Source organism: Aphidius gifuensis, linkage group LG3 (assembly GCF_014905175.1).
Source record: "Aphidius gifuensis isolate YNYX2018 linkage group LG3, ASM1490517v1, whole genome shotgun sequence".
NCBI classification, from domain to species: domain Eukaryota; kingdom Metazoa; phylum Arthropoda; class Insecta; order Hymenoptera; family Braconidae; genus Aphidius; species Aphidius gifuensis.
Window position 1 is genome coordinate 840,213 of NC_057790.1, and position 16,405 is coordinate 856,617.

Genomic DNA, 16,405 nt, shown 5'->3' on the forward strand with positions numbered 1-16,405 from the left:
TAATAATAGTGTAATTAATATTTACGATAAGTTTTTAAAGATCTGTAAATTTGATGAAGTGCATTTTGAATATCATCACGTGTTTTTGCTCCAGTAACAACAATTTTTCCATTGACAAATATTAATAACACAACTCTTGGTTTTACAAGTCTATAAATAACTCCAGGATATAATTCAGGCTCGTAAGAACAAAAATTATTATGACTAGATGTAAAATCTTCAATTTTAATTGGAAATTTAAGATCACAAGTTGCAACCATATTTTGTATTTTAAAATCTAAAAATTTTACTGGAAAGCCAATTTTTTGTATGATACGAGCAAATTTTCTAGCAGCTAAAAATGAATCATTTTCACTTCTTGAACCAGTACAAACCATTTTACCAGATCTAAATATTAATGCTGTTGTTTTTGGACTTATTATTTTCATGACTAGTCCAGTAAAACGAGCTGGATTATATTCAGCTGCTCTAACACGAGCATATATTTTCATTAAATCTAATTCACAGCCAAGATTTATTGTCGACACAACATTTCTATAAATAACAATTTAACAAATCAATTGCCAGTATAATATATTAATTATTTAATTATTCCACTTACTGGACAACTGGTTCAGGTGGTTCATCTTTAGGAGGAGCACCAACTGGTGCTAATGGTGTCATTAACAATTGTGGATTTGTGTTTTGTGATGTACTTGGTCTTGGAACATTTGTCTGGAAACAATTATTGAGTAATTATTAATACTGTCATCAAGTGGAACACATGTTGTTGTCTTCACTTTAATCATCAACAAATGCCAAGTAATTATTATCACCAATTCAATTAAAATTTAATTTATTAGAAAGTTATTCATCAAGCATGCTTGCATTGTTATTTAAAATTAATAAAAATGATAAACAAAATGTTAACCTAGGATTATGAAGGGTGGTACTTACAGACAGTGGAGGTGCCATTGATAATTTATCATAATTCGAACTTTTCGCTGGACTGTGAAGTAATTTCTTCAACTCGTTATCACTCTGACAGGTCGTCATCATTATAAAATTATTTAAAACTTATTATTAATGTTAAAATACTATTAAAATTACTCCAAAATTACGTCCACGAGTTTATTCAATTGCTGATGATGAAATTGACATTTTTTTTTTTTTTTTTTGACAACGCTAGACCTTGATGCCATCTGGTTTTTTAGTTCCACTTGTGACGCCATTTTATTATTGATAAAAGCGCGAATATTTAAATTGTTGTAAATAAATAAAAAAATAATTATAAATAATTTATTTATTTATTATAAATGATTGTACATGAAATAAGTTGGGTATTATTCTTCTGGTGTATTATTTAATGTTTTAATTTTTTCTTTAGTTATATTAAAGTCGTGAAGATTATTTTCAAGTTCAGCTGTTATATTTGCAATTTTAACTGAAAGATAAATTGATTCTTGAAATTTATGTTGAGCTGTTTTAAGACTTTGAGGAACAAGAACACCAAACCATTTGATTGGATTACAAGTTTCAATGTCTTCTTTGTTTTTTAGATGAATATCAAATTTTGGAAGTGGATTTGATCCAGGTTCTTTTTTGTCGTAGCTTGTTTCAAGTTGGAATAATGAATCACTTGATTTATCATTGGGAACATTGCTGATGCCAACTGTTTCTCTGCCTTGAATGTATCTTGACTTGGCAATTTCAATAAGACCATCTTTCATGAAATTTTCCAACTGCACTGTGTAGACTATTTTTTCTTCTGTTAATTGCAGACAACGAAGAAGAAGCTTGTCCAGATCTTCATTGATTTGTTCCATTTCATTTGTCATTGTCTGATGGATAGAAAAAAATATTAATTTTCAATTTTAATTACTATTGATGCATACCTTTTTGTTGTCTTACTTTCAATTAATTTAAACACAATTTATTTTTGTAAATATTATAGAGGATTTTGTGTTTTTAATTGATGACACTTTGTTTGACACATGGACAGTTTGATGACCAACCCAAAACATATGATCAACAAAAATATTACGAAACAAAAAGGTGGATTTTCAATGACGATTATCTCGCGCGACAATTATCGCTGACACTTGATTCCCGCGCGACGAAATTTAAATTCGAAATTCAAAAATCAAAAATCAATTTGGCTATATGAAAATAAAATTATAAAATTATAATTAGTTGAAATTAAATGACAAAATATTATAGTTATTTTAAAAAATAAATAAACAGGAAAAGTTTTTTTTTTTTTATTCTTATTGATAAATTGATTTGAAAAAATTATAATCTACAGGAAAAATTTTATGTTAATAAATAATTTACATATTTATTTGTATCGTTTAAAGTTTGAGGAAAAAAAATAAACTAATCACATGAATTATAGAAAATAAATTATTATGAATAACAATTATTTTCGTTGATTTATTTTTTTTTACAGCGATAACAGTTGGAATGGGTGGAGTTTTATTTTAGTATAAAAATGTGTACTAAAATAGTAAAATTCATAAAAATAAAACTATTCGAAATAAAATTATTTCTACAAGAAATTTGGTAAGTAAAAAATTGCAAGTATAAATTAATTTGTTATTAAATATTATAAAAATAGTAAATTAATTTTTCCAGATAAACAATGATTGGAAAAAATAAAACTTTCAATTTGTTTATTGTTTTGTCATCGCTGGGTTTAAATTTGATATTAGCCCAAAATGTTGGTGACACTGAGAGTGGTATTTGCTCGTGGTATGGAGAACCAAGTGAAGAAGGAACAACTGCAAATGGTGAACATTTTGATGGAACAGATATGACAGCTGCTCACAAAACATTGCCATTTAATACTGTTGTTTCGGTTGGCTATAATGGTCAGACAGTTACTGTTAGAATAAATGATCGAGGTCCATTTACTCCAGGAAGAATTCTTGATGTTTCCAAAAGAGCAGCAACAGATCTTGGTGTTATTGATAAAGGCATTTGGGATTGTACTCTTACAATTGAGTCATTACCATAACAAGCTCAATAAAAACAATTATAAATATTTTATTAACAAATTATTGTTAATTTATATTTTAATAATAAAAAAAAATTAATAAACAAATACACTAGCATATTTAATTAGTTTTCTTTTTATATTTATTTTATAAAAATATTTGTTAAAAACACAATTCAATTTTTAAAATACTATCTATATATACTTTAAGTAAAAAAAAAAACAAACTTCCACAATTATTGTGTTTATTTTATTTTTTACTTACGTATTTATGAGTAAAAATAAAAAATAGTTTTCCTCATTTTTTTTTTTTTTTTATAGGCTCTACAATACGTTTTATCGTACAATAAATATAAATGTTAATTTATATTTAAAAATAATATTTAAAAACTGGCGTTTTATGTAGAAAATCTGTCATAATAAAAAAATGAATAGGTAGAAAAATAAAATAATATATTCATTACGTTCATTAATAAAAAGCCATCATTTTTATCAATGCATTGAGATAAAATTGAAAGGAAAACATTCTATATTATTTTAGTGATCCAAAGACAGAAGAAGGAGATTTATCTGAGTATAAAATCTAAAAAATGATATTAATAATTGAATCACTTTAAAAAATAATTACTTATCTGTTAAAACTTAGTTGAAAAAAAAGTGTAAGTTTTATTTTTCTCATCTGGATAATTTCATTTTAAATTATCAAAAATTTTTAATTATAAATTTTATTTTCAATAGATAAATAATGGCAGCGAATGCTTCAATTTGTAGTTTATTTATTGTGATTGCTTTTCTTGGATTTAATTTAATCTCAGCTGTAAAAGTTGGTGACACCGAGAGTGGTAAATGTTCTTGGTATGCTGGACCTGGTACAACTGCCAATGGTGAATGGTTTGATGGATCCACCATGACAGCTGCCCATAAAACATTGCCATTTAATACAATGGTACGAACCAGTTTCAAAGGAAGAAGTGTAACACTTAGAATTAATGATCGTGGTCCATTTGTTGCTGGAAGAATTCTTGATGTTTCAAGACGAGCAGCAGAGATGATGGGCACTATTGATACAGGCGTTTGGGATTGTACTCTCACTATTGTTTCATTACCAAAATAAGTTAAATTTATATAAAAAAAATTAAACAAATATTTATTAATAAAATATTGTTAATTTATATTTTAATAAAAATTTATAAATAAATAAATACAAGCATGTTTTATTTCATTTTTCTTTTATATTTATTTCTTGTAATTTTCATTTTTTTTCAATTAATTTTTTTGTTTTTCTTTCAAAATTAAATAAATGTTCTGTGTATTTAATAGTAATAAATTTGAGTAATTAATAATAGAGTATAATATCGTGGTTAAATAAAATATAATTTATTTCAAATAAAAATAATACAATTATCATTTAAAAAAAGGAAAAAAAAAATTTATAAAAATAAATAATGATAAGGATAATTATGTATTCATCCTTGTCAATTATGATTTATATTTTCAAAGCTTTAAGGATAATGCTATCAGTCAAAATATACAGTAAAATTTACTTCCGGATATTTATTTTTTTATCAATTTTTTTTACTAGAAAAATGATAGCGATGATGACTATAAATAACACCAATAATTATCGAAACAATTCACATAATTTTTCTACCTGTTAAAAGTTGAATCAACAATTATTATAAACAATGTAAATTTTTTAATTACATAAATTGAAAATATGATAATTAATATTTGAATTGAGCATATTATTAATATTGAATTTTTATTTTTTTAGATAAACAATGGATTTTAAAGGTGGAGTAATTAGTTTGCTGATTGGATCGTTACTTTTTGGATTTAATTTTGCTCAACAACCAGGTGATACTGAGAGTGGAATTTGTTCATGGAATAATGTACCAGGTACAACTGCAAATGGTGAATGGTTTGATGGACAAGATATGACAGCTGCACATAAAACATTGCCATTTAATACAATGGTTTCAACGACCTACGAAGGAAAAACAGTGATGGTTAGAATAAATGATCGAGGACCATTTACACCTGGAAGAATCCTTGATATTTCCGAAAAAGCTGCAGAAATTTTAGGAGTCATAGATAAGGGTACTTGGCCTTGTACTTTTACAATCGATTCAGTGCCTTAAAAAAATTAACAAATAAACAAAAAAAATTCAATCGAAAACAGCATATTAAATATCGAAATACATTTAGAAATATTTTCTATCTATTTCTATAGAAAAATAACATAGAAAAATTGTTAAATTCTATAAATCAAAAATGAAAATATAAAATATGGAATCAAATATATTTTTTTTTTTTTCCTCAATTGTGTTTATTTTATTTTTTATGAATAAATAATAATTTTTCCTCCTTGAGTTTTATTTGCGCTACGGTGTTTAATTAAACAATATAATTTTTAATTTACATTTATAAAAAGTCAATATTTAAAAAAGATCAACAAATTGTAAAGTTACAGGAAAAGTTGAAAAAAAATAAATACAAATTTTTTTTTTAAATGAAAAATTTGTTATCATTGTTGGTGATAAGAAATGGCATTAATTTTATCAATAAAATCAAATAAAATTTTGAGGAAAAAATTGTTATATTGTTTTAATGATTAAAAGAAAAGAAGGGGTTTGATTTTTTGTATAAAATCTTGAGAATGATATCAAAAATTAAATTACTTTGAAAATTAATTATTTATCTGTTGTTAAAAAAATTGTAAGTTTTATTTTTCTTAACTAAATTATTTTCTATTGTCAAAATTTTTAAATATAAATTTTATTTTTGATAGATTAACAATGGCATCAGTAAAAGCTTCAAGCTGTGCTTTATTTATTGTGTCTGTTCTTCTTGGATTTAATTTGATCTCAGCTCTACAACCAGGTGACACTGAGAGTGGTATTTGCTCGTGGTATGGAGAACCAAGTGAAGCTGGTTTAACTGCAAACGGTGAATGGTTTGATGGAACAGATATGACAGCTGCTCACAAAACATTGCCATTTAATAGTGTTGTTTCGGTTGGCTATAATGGTCGGACAGTTAGTGTTAGAATAAATGATCGAGGTCCATTTACTCCAGGAAGAATTCTTGATGTTTCCAAAAGAGCAGGAACAGATCTTGGTGTTATTGATAAAGGCATTTGGGATTGTACACTCACAGTTATTTCGATACCATAATAGATATTACTCAATTGACTCAAAAAAATGGAATCATTAAATTTAATCAATAAATAAATTTATCAAAGACAAATATTAAACTGTGTTTTTATTTAATGTGTTGTAATAATATTTTTTACTATACAGCTTTGAAAAATTAATTGTGTTATTATTTTTTTTCTTCAAATTTTATTATTTTAATTATTTGCTTGACATTAATAAATAAAAGTCAAATAAACTGTTTACAATTTATAAATAAAAATATTTTTATTATTTAAATTTTAAAATCATCCAATAAAATTGAAAAAAAATAAAAATATTATTTTATTTTTTCAAAAAGAAGGGGCAGTAAATTCCGTATAAAACATCTAAAAAATATAAAAAATTTAATCATTAATAATTAAAATTATTCTATACAAAATAAAAAAGTTAAAAAATCGTAAGTAAAAATTTTCTATTTAAATAAAAAATATTTGTCATTGTCAAATTGTAAATAATAAATTTAATTTTTCCAGCTAAACAATGGAAATAAAAATATCAGCTAGTAGTTTATTGATGATGTCAATATTCATTGGATTAAATTTCATCGAAATGTCTTCAGCTAGATGGACATCAAAAGAGGTACATCCAGGTTTTACTCAGAGAGGAATTTGCTCTTGGTATGGTGACCCCAATAATCCAGCTGAGATTGGTTTAACAGCTAATGGTGAACATTTCGATGGAACCAGTATGACCGCCGCTTCCAAAGTGCTTCCATATAATTCTATAGTTTCAGTTACTGGTAAGGATAATAAAACATGTGAGTTGAGGATAAATGACAATGGCCCTTGTTGTGATCGACCTCTGGATATATCTTGGGCAGCAGCTCAATTACTTGGTGTTATTGATGCTGGAATTTGGAACTGTACAGTCACACTTTTATCAGTGCCATAAAAAATAACTACCCTGATTTTTAATCAACAAGTGTAATTTATAAAACTGTATTTTGTAAAATCTTGAAGATAAATATTCAATTTTATTTATTTAATTAATAATTATTACAAATTAAAATGCCTAAATAATTTTTTTTTTGACCTAAATTATTCTATCATTGTTTAATTCCTTCAAAAAAAAATATATAATAATTTATTCAAGTGGAAATAAAATTTAAGTAAATATTATCACACTTCAATGAAACAAATGCAAAATATCATATGAAAATATTTAAAATTTATCAATTTTTTTTAAAGCTGTACAAATAATGATGATTGTTATTCAATGACATGCTGATAAAATAAATATTCAATAATTAAAAAATTGAAATAACTAGAAGAGAATGCGGAAACAAGTGTTTGAATTTTTATTTTTAATATAAAAACAAATTTCTATGAGCTGTATGTTTATATATAATTAATTTATAATTTAATATTGATGGTAATCAAATAGATGGATGATAAGCTAAGTATACAACTGTATAAACACTGTACTTTTATAATTTAATTTTAGAATAAAATTAACTTTTGTACAAGAGAATAGTATTTTCTACTGGTAAGAATTAAATTTTTTTATTGATATAATAATTTATTTTGACTGTTTTATTTAATTTATAAATTGTTTTTTTGGTTCAACAGAATGATATGATGTTTGTCAAGAGTGGATTGATGAGCTTATTGCTCGTTGGCATTGTTATTTCTGTAGAATCATTAGAAACTGAAACTGGAATTTGTTCTTATTACACTGGATCGGGGACAACAGCAAGTGGTGAAGCTTATAATGAACGTGCATTAACTGCTGCTCATCCAACTTGGCCATTTGGTACTAGAGTTGGAGTATTCAATGCAAGAGGTAATGGTGTTACTGTTGTTATCAATGATCGTGGACCTTTTGTACATGGAAGAATTTTGGATTTGTCGAAACGTGCTGCTGAAAAATTGGGTATTATTGAAGTGGGTCTTGAAAGACATTGCAAAATTGTACGATTAACTTAGACATAATGATAATTTAATGAAATGAAAAATAATAATAAAACATTTTGATAGACATTTTGACGAAAAACATAAATAAATAAATAAATAAATAAATATATCAATGATGAGTAAATATTGTTTATTTATTTTTATTTTATAATTTTTTTTTTATTGTTTGTTAAACAGTTTTGAAGTAGTATGACCCTGCACTGAAAAAGAAAAATTATATTATTAACTTGATGCTGCAAGAAGAAATGGCATTTTAAATATAATTATTAAATATTAATTTATTTACATATCTGTTGGTGTAGCATATCCAACTGGAACTTTTTTATTTAAATTGCACAATCCTAATTTGTACAAACCATAACTAAAGCATTTGGTTGCGGTGAATATTTTGTTATTATTAATAGTTTGTGCATAATAAGCAGGTGCTTTCTCATGACTGCAGGAATCTATTATAAAAATTAAAAAATTGATAGTTATATACTTGATGGAAAATAAAGTATTTTTTTATATACCAGAAGGTTCTAAAGAAAGACGAGGAGGTCCACATCCTGGTTGAGGATTATGTCCACCATTTGCATAAAAGTCAACAGTTCCAGTATTGGATGGTGCACCATAATCACCAGCATCTGTATGAATAATATCAACAAATCTTGCACTATTTTTATCAATATGACCAATTCCTTGATTATAAAATCCTGGGAAAGCTGGATCAAGTCCAGTTATTCTTGGAATCAAATTATTACTATATTTTCCAACAAAACCAGCAATTTGTGCACCCATTGAGTGTCCAATAAAATGAAATTTTTCAATATCCAAACCAAGCTTAACAACTTCATCTAATGATCTTGCTATTATTTTTGAAACATCTTTTATTCTACCAAGAACGACATTGTAATCACCAGATGCTAATTTACTCCAATCTACTATGAATATATTATCACTTCCTCGTTTTAAATATGCTATTCAAAACAAAAATAAAATTATCATTATTATTTCAATAAAAAAGCTGATACTTATATGATAATGTCGTTGAGCAACCTTCAATAATTGTCTGGACACTTTTATCTGACGGATGACCTATGTATCCATGAGCATAATAAATTAGAGGTTTTGTCTTATCAACATGTTGGTATATTTTTGCTGGATCAGTGAATGAAATATCAACGACATTTGCAGTGTTACTAAATTTTCTAAAATATAGAAATAATATTCAATAATTATATATATTTTTGGTAATTTTATTAATAAATTACAAACCCAGTGTAAACTTTTATTTGTATTTTATCAGCATATTCTGGATTTACTTGTCTGATATATTCTGAAGAATCTTGATCATTTGATTGAGTTTCTAAACATTAAAAAATAATTATTTATTAATTTTCTTAATGTTGTTTTATTGTAAATTTTCAAGACACAATTAATTTCAGCTTTTTTTTTTTATATTTAAAAATTGCTAGAGGGTTAAAATTAAATTTTAATTAAATATTTTACCACCAGCTGATTTCACTCCAATTAATAATACTCCATAAATAATAATTATATTTAAAAAAAATTTAAGCTTGGCAATCATTATTACTATTGACAATTTAAATGGTAAAATTTTGCAAATTAAATTTCAAATAAATCGTTAAAATAGCTGCAGTTTTTTTTTGTTAGTTGTATTATAACATTGCCTGAATATTTAACAGCATATAACTTGTTTTACACAGTTGAGATAGCTTTATATACTTGTTCGGAAACAATAGACAACAAGTCGACCAAAGTTAAAGTTGCGTAATTTTCATGTAATTAACGTTTTATCATTGATATTGTTTGAATAGATAATAGAAAAACTTTTATTACGTTTTTTTCTTTTATGCCCAATGAATAATTACCTTTGAAAAGATAATAAATTGACAGCAAGTAAAACAATAATTTTAAAAGCATATGAATAACTTATATATTATCTTTTATAATTTTTGTTAGAATATAGATTTGAGAAATTAAAATTTTAAATTCATATTTATTTTTTATACTAACAATATCAATATTTTTGTCTTTATTCAAGTAAACAATATGGTAACTCAATAAAATTTTAGTAATTAATTTTTTCATTATAAAGAAAAATGAATAACATATTATTTTTACGGAGGTGGGATAGACGCGAAGCGTCCCACCTATAGTATTGTTTTCACTATATGTTTTATGAATACCGCTCATAGCTTCTATAATAATTAAGCTAGATTATTCGTATTAGGCTTAAATTAAAGATCTTGACGAGCTCTAGAGCCTCTGATAAAATAAAAATTTTTTGGGTAATTATTGAGTGTACAAATGACAAAAGAAAAATGTAACGAAATCTTCGAAGCGAGATATTGAGAAAACTAAGAAAAAATCATGGATGCGAAAATTTCACAGATAACAGTAAATGATAAAATAAAGATAATTAAAAAAAGTTTATGTTTTTTAAAATCGAATTCGTTTGTCTATTCAAGAAAAACTGAAACGACGTTTTTTTGGAACATACATAACTTTTTAAAAAATTAACTAAGGGGTTTTATTTTAGTTTTAATGGATTCCTCGTCGAAAAATCTACAACCAGGGCCATACTCGAAATTTTTTCGACGATTAGATTTTTAATAATTAACGATTGTTTATAAAAAATATCAGAGTGAGTAGTTTATAAAATAAAAAGAACCACAAAGAAATCGTTCAATGAGCTTATTTGGCTTAGCAGGTTGTAGAAAATTTTCTAACAAATTTTTTGACTATAATATGAGATTTTTTTAGTTAATTATTTAAACAATTAATGTAGATTTAAACAATGATTATTTTTTTTTTCATTATTTTTTTTGCCGTACGCATGCGCACTTGTGACTGCAGAGCATAATACCCACTCATTTTTACCATTAGATTTTTTTTTTTAAGATGGCAGGTGGTAGCACTCAACAATTCTAGGAATCAATTTGGTTTATTTATTTTGTATTTATCCTGTTTTTTGAAAGTTTGAGGTTAAAGTTTTATAAATAAATTTCATATAACAAATAATTGTAATATAATAATTTATTATATTACAATTCATTATTAAATTATAAAAAAAAATTATAATTTCGGAGTTAACGCGTCCTCCCACCGGAGTTTTGAAAATTTTCAATTTTCAAAGAGAATGCAGCCGTTACTAAATTTTTTTTTTTTAAATTTATTTCAGATATTTTGTTTATTAAAAATTAAAATGAAAAAAAAATGAGTTACTTTTGTATACAAAAATTGAAGGTTCTTGATATTATTATTTAATTTTTTTTAGTTGATTGAAATTTCATTAAGTTACATAATTTTTAATTCAAATAAAATTGATTCATTATAATTATTGATGAATATATTTACAAATTGATAAGAAGAGTAATGTTTCAATGAAATAAATTTTATGTTAATAAGATAAGTAAAAAGTTGTATAATAAATTTCAAGGGTTCAACGATGTACAGATAGTTCAACAAAAATTGAAAATTTATTCAAAATTATCTGTACATTGTTGAATTGAATTTTTGATTATTATGTAAGGACTTATTATGTGCCAGACTCTACGTGCTATCTTTTACAATGTTGATCACATGGCAATGTCACAATGTGAACTTGGCTCGAGTCATTATCTGTTATTTCTAAACAAGTATAAAAATATTTGCACTTGGCAATACAAGTTGCATGCTAGTATAAATATTTTTGCAGATAACTTTAACGATTCATTACAGATTTAACAGCAGATCGTGGACCTTTTGTGCGAGGAAGAATTTTGGATTTGTCAAAACATGCTACTGAAGAATTGGGTATCATTGAATTGGGTCTTGAAAGCCATTGCAGAATTGTACGATTAACATAGACATAATGGAAATTTCATAAAATGAAAAATGGTAATATAACATTTTGATAGACAATTTGTCGAAGGCATTAATTTAGATAAATAAACAAATGAATAAATATAACAATGATGATTAAATATTGTTTGTTTGTTTTTATTTTATAATTTTTGTTTTACTACTTGTTGAACAGTTTGAAAGTAGTATGACCCTGTACTAAAAAAAAAAAAATTAAATTATTAACTTGATGTTGCAAAGAAAAAGGGCATGTTAAATATAGATATTAATTATAAATTTGCTTACATATCTGTTGGTGTAGCATATCCACATGGAACTTTTTTATTTAAATCACATGATCCTGATTTGTACAAATCATGCCTTGAACATTCTGTTGCGGTAAATATTGTGTTATTATTGACTGTTTGCGCATAATATTTCCATGCTTTTCGATGACTGCAGAAATCTATTATAACAAATCTATTATAACCATTTGCAAAATAATTGATAATTGATGGAAAATGAAGTATTTTTTAAATACCATTAGGAGGTACAAGTTGATCAAGTGATTCACATCCTGGTTGAGGACGATGTCCACCATTTGCATAAAAATCAACAGTTCCAGTATCAGACATTACACCATAATGACCACCATCTGTATGAATAATATCAACGAATCTAGCACTATCTTTATCAATATGACCAAATCCTGTATGATAAAATCCTGGTAAAGCTGGATCAAGCCCAGTTATTCTTGGAATCGAATTATCACTATATTTTCCAACAAAACCAGCAATTTGTGCACCCATTGAGTGTCCAACAAAATGAAATTTTTCAATATTCAATCCAAGCTTAACAACTTCATCAAATGATCTTGCTATTATTTTTGAAATAGATTTTATTCTACCAAGAACCACATTGTATTCACCAGATGCTAATTTACTCCAATCAATTATAAATATATTATCACTTCCTCGTTTTAAATGTGCTATTTAAAAAAAAAAAAAAATTATTTTAATCTATAAATAGTATTTTTATGATAATATTATTAAGCAACCTTCAATGATTGTTTGAACACTTTCATCTGATGGACCACTTGTGTATCCATGTGCATAATAAACTAGAGGTTTTGTCTTGTTAACATTTTGATATATTTTTGCTGGATCAGTGATTGGAATATTAGTGACATTTGCAGTGTTATTAGATTTTCTAAAATATAAAAATAATATTTAATAAATATTTTTGGTAATTTTATGAATAAATTACAAACCCAGTGTAAACTTTTATTTGTATTTTATCAGCATATTCTGGATTTACTTGTCTGATATATTCTGAAGAATCTTGATCATTTGATTTAGTTTCTAAATTATAAAAAATAATTATTTATTAATTTTCTTAATGTTGTTTTATTGTAAATTTTCAAGACACAATTAATTTCAGCTTTTTTTTTTTATATTTAAAAATTGCTAGAGGGTTAAAATTAAATTTTAATTAAATATTTTACCACCAGCTGATTTCACTCCAATTAATAATACTCCATAAATAATAATTATATTTAAAAAAAATTCGAGCTTGGAAATCATTATTACTATTGACAATTTAAATAGTAAAATTTCGCCAATTAAATTCCAAATAAATCGTTAAAATTACTACAGTTTTTTTTTGTTAGATTTATATAACATTGCCTGAATTTTTAACAGCATATGACTCGTTCAACTAAGTCAAAATAGTTTTATACTTGTTTAGAAATATTAGATAACAAGTTGACCCAAGTTCAAGTTACGAAATTATCATGTAAATAACATTTTATCGAATATATCATTTCGAATAGATAATAGACAAACTTTCATTACTTTTTTTTATCATGCCCAATAAATAATTTCCGCTTTGAAAAGATAATACATTGACAGCAAATAAAGCTATCATTTTTAAAATATATAAATAATTTACATATTATATTTTATTATTGTTGTTAAACTATAAATTTAACAAAGAAAAATATTTCTTTCTTGATTTATAATTCACATTTATTATATTTAATTTTTTACATTAATAATATCAACAATTTATCAATCATTAATTGGGTTAACATTTAACAATATGACAATTAAATAAAATTTTAGTTATTAATTTTTTTATTATAAATAAATAATAAATAATGTATTATTTAATTTTTTTTTTTAATTGATTGAAATTAAGTTACATAACTTTTAATTCAAATAAAATTAATTTATTATAATTGATGATGATAAATATATTTACAAATTGATAAGGAAAATAATGTCTTAATGAAATAAATTTTATGTTAATTTAAGATAAGTAAAAAGTTGTATAATAAATTTCAAGGGTAAAGAATTTCCTGTAATATTTAAAAATATATTTGCATTTATTACTGATATCTATAGTTTGACGACGATTGAAAATTTATTTAAAATTATTTGTACATTGTTGAATTAAATTTTTGATTATTATGTAACAATATTTTTTTCAAAGCAAAATATTTATTCCGCATAAAAAAAAATATTATGAAACTTTTCTATTATCATAATTGTTTGACTCTACATGTTATCTTTTACAATGTTGATTACATGGCAATGTCACAATGTGAACTTGGCTCGAGTCATTATCTGTTATTTCTAAGCAAGTATTAAATTATTTTCAGTTGGTGAAACAAGTTGCATGCTGGTATAAATATCCTTGCAGCTAGTTTAAACGATCATTTGAAATTTAAATTGTCAATAGTAATAATGATTGCCAAGCTTGAATTTTTTTTAAATATAATTATTATTTATGGGGTATTATTAATTGGAGTAAAATCAGCTGATGGTAAAATATTTAATTGAAATTTAATTTTAACCCTCTAGCAATTTTTAAATATAAAAAAAAAGCTGAAATTAATTTTGTCCTGAAAATTTACAATAAAACAACATTAAGAAAATTAATAAATAATTATTTTTTATAATTTAGAAACTGAATCAAATGATCAAGATTCTTCAGAATATATCAGACAAGTAAATCCAGAATATGCTGATAAAATACAAATAAAAGTTTACACTGGGTTTGTAATTTATTAATAAAATTACCAAAAATATTTATTAAATATTATTTTTATATTTTAGAAAATCTAATAACACTGCAAATGTCACTGATATTCCAATCACTGATCCAGCAAAAATATATGAACATATTGATAAGACAAAACCTCTAGTTTATTATGCACATGGATACATAGAACATCCGTCAAATGAAAGTGTTCAAACAATCATTGAAGGTTGCTCAATAATATTATCATATAAAAATTATCTTTTTTATTGAAAATATAAATAATTTTATTTTTGTTTCAAATAGCATATTTAAAACGAGGAACTGACAACATATTCATAATAGATTGGAGTCAATTAGCAGCTGGTGGCGTAGATGAAGTGGTTGGTAGAATAAAAGATGTTGCAAAAATAATAGCAAGATCACTTGATGAAGTAGTTAAGCTTGGTTTGGATATTGAAAAATTTCATTTCGTTGGACACTCAATGGGTGCACAAGTTGCTGGTTTTGTTGGAAGATATAGTAATAATTCAATCCCAAGAATATCTGGACTTGATCCAGCTTTCCCAGGATTTTATTACATAGGAATTGGTCATATTGATAAAGATAGTGCTAGATTTGTTGATAATATTCATACAGATCGTGGTTATTATGGTGCACCAACAGATACTGGAACTGTTGATTTTTATGCAAATGGTGGTCATCGTCCTCAACCAGGATGCGAATTTATTGGTCGTTTTTTAACACCTCCTGGTACATAAAAATAATTTAATTCCCATGATAAAAACCGCTATTAAAATTTCTTATATTTTTCAATAGATTTATGCAGTCATTGGAGATCATGGAGGTTTTATGCAGAAACAGTTAATAATAATACAGCGTTTTTAGCAACTCCATGCTCAAATTATGCTTGGTATAAATTAGGCTGGTGTAATTCTAATGACAAAGTTTATTATGGATATGCTTCACCAACAAATATGTAAATTAATAATTATATAAATTTTCTTCTCTATTTTAACAATAATTCAATCATTCATTTTTTTTTCCAGTGAAGGATCATACTACTTTGAAACTGGCGATAAATTTCCTTATTCGAATATTAATTAGTCAAGTTTTTATTTATGTATAAGTGGATAAAAAATTATACTAATCAAAACTATGTAAAAAACAAAAAAACATGAATAAAAAAATACTATTTCAAAAATTAAAATTGAACCTAAATTATTTACTTTTAATTTTTCTCATTACAAAATTAAAAAAGTAGAATAAAATGCTATAAATTTTATAATAAAATTTTTCTAATATCCTAAAATTTCTAAATAAACATTGAACAGAAAATAAAGTTTGATTTTTCCCGCGAGTTTCTAATTTTTACCGACTGCTAAATAACAGTTTTCGAATAGTTTTATAATATCCCACTAGAAGCATTGTATAATAATAATAACAACATA

At 24.8% G+C, this 16,405-nt stretch overlaps 8 protein-coding genes across 8 annotated transcripts; 5 read left to right on the top strand and 3 right to left on the bottom strand.

Moving 5' to 3' along the window:
• Nucleotides 1–14: 14 nt before the first annotated feature.
• Nucleotides 15–1,137, bottom strand: LOC122851252 (TATA-box-binding protein-like). The gene is made up of 3 exons (XM_044150367.1): nucleotides 937–1,137; nucleotides 602–714; nucleotides 15–534 (listed from the first exon to the last, which is right to left on the bottom strand). The coding sequence occupies exons 1-3, from the start codon at nucleotides 1,036–1,038 to the stop codon at nucleotides 15–17; spliced, it is 735 nt and encodes a 244-aa protein (XP_044006302.1). The 5' UTR covers nucleotides 1,039–1,137.
• Nucleotides 1,138–1,305: 168 nt separating this feature from the next.
• On the bottom strand, nucleotides 1,306–2,012 carry LOC122851254 (coiled-coil domain-containing protein 115-like). Its single transcript, XM_044150370.1, has 2 exons — nucleotides 1,891–2,012; nucleotides 1,306–1,820 (listed from the first exon to the last, which is right to left on the bottom strand). Exon 2 carries the CDS (start codon nucleotides 1,815–1,817, stop codon nucleotides 1,323–1,325), a length of 495 nt encoding a protein of 164 aa, XP_044006305.1. The 5' UTR covers nucleotides 1,818–1,820; nucleotides 1,891–2,012; the 3' UTR covers nucleotides 1,306–1,322.
• A 472-nt stretch (nucleotides 2,013–2,484) lies between these two features.
• LOC122851255 (probable endolytic peptidoglycan transglycosylase RlpA) lies at nucleotides 2,485–3,099 on the top strand. The gene is made up of 2 exons (XM_044150371.1): nucleotides 2,485–2,541; nucleotides 2,614–3,099. Exon 2 carries the CDS (start codon nucleotides 2,621–2,623, stop codon nucleotides 2,993–2,995), a length of 375 nt encoding a protein of 124 aa, XP_044006306.1. The 5' UTR covers nucleotides 2,485–2,541; nucleotides 2,614–2,620; the 3' UTR covers nucleotides 2,996–3,099.
• A 462-nt stretch (nucleotides 3,100–3,561) lies between these two features.
• On the top strand, nucleotides 3,562–4,117 carry LOC122851256 (endolytic peptidoglycan transglycosylase RlpA-like). Its single transcript, XM_044150372.1, has 2 exons — nucleotides 3,562–3,633; nucleotides 3,713–4,117. The coding sequence occupies exon 2, from the start codon at nucleotides 3,720–3,722 to the stop codon at nucleotides 4,086–4,088; it is 369 nt and encodes a 122-aa protein (XP_044006307.1). The 5' UTR covers nucleotides 3,562–3,633; nucleotides 3,713–3,719; the 3' UTR covers nucleotides 4,089–4,117.
• A 1,545-nt stretch (nucleotides 4,118–5,662) lies between these two features.
• LOC122851257 (endolytic peptidoglycan transglycosylase RlpA-like) lies at nucleotides 5,663–6,158 on the top strand. The gene is made up of 2 exons (XM_044150373.1): nucleotides 5,663–5,692; nucleotides 5,766–6,158. Exon 2 carries the CDS (start codon nucleotides 5,773–5,775, stop codon nucleotides 6,148–6,150), a length of 378 nt encoding a protein of 125 aa, XP_044006308.1. The 5' UTR covers nucleotides 5,663–5,692; nucleotides 5,766–5,772; the 3' UTR covers nucleotides 6,151–6,158.
• Nucleotides 6,159–7,494: 1,336 nt separating this feature from the next.
• On the top strand, nucleotides 7,495–8,096 carry LOC122853500 (probable endolytic peptidoglycan transglycosylase RlpA). The gene is made up of 2 exons (XM_044154001.1): nucleotides 7,495–7,656; nucleotides 7,740–8,096. Exon 2 carries the CDS (start codon nucleotides 7,746–7,748, stop codon nucleotides 8,094–8,096), a length of 351 nt encoding a protein of 116 aa, XP_044009936.1. The 5' UTR covers nucleotides 7,495–7,656; nucleotides 7,740–7,745.
• A 270-nt stretch (nucleotides 8,097–8,366) lies between these two features.
• LOC122853501 (phospholipase A1 member A-like) lies at nucleotides 8,367–13,261 on the bottom strand. The gene is made up of 7 exons (XM_044154002.1): nucleotides 13,230–13,261; nucleotides 12,970–13,121; nucleotides 12,454–12,900; nucleotides 12,219–12,378; nucleotides 9,123–9,274; nucleotides 8,597–9,043; nucleotides 8,367–8,530 (listed from the first exon to the last, which is right to left on the bottom strand). The coding sequence occupies exons 1-7, from the start codon at nucleotides 13,259–13,261 to the stop codon at nucleotides 8,367–8,369; spliced, it is 1,554 nt and encodes a 517-aa protein (XP_044009937.1).
• Nucleotides 13,262–14,659: 1,398 nt separating this feature from the next.
• Nucleotides 14,660–16,165, top strand: LOC122853502 (phospholipase A1 member A-like). Its single transcript, XM_044154003.1, has 6 exons — nucleotides 14,660–14,738; nucleotides 14,880–14,970; nucleotides 15,032–15,183; nucleotides 15,261–15,707; nucleotides 15,774–15,933; nucleotides 16,004–16,165. Exons 1-6 carry the CDS (start codon nucleotides 14,660–14,662, stop codon nucleotides 16,059–16,061), a joined length of 987 nt encoding a protein of 328 aa, XP_044009938.1. The 3' UTR covers nucleotides 16,062–16,165.
• Nucleotides 16,166–16,405: the final 240 nt, after the last annotated feature.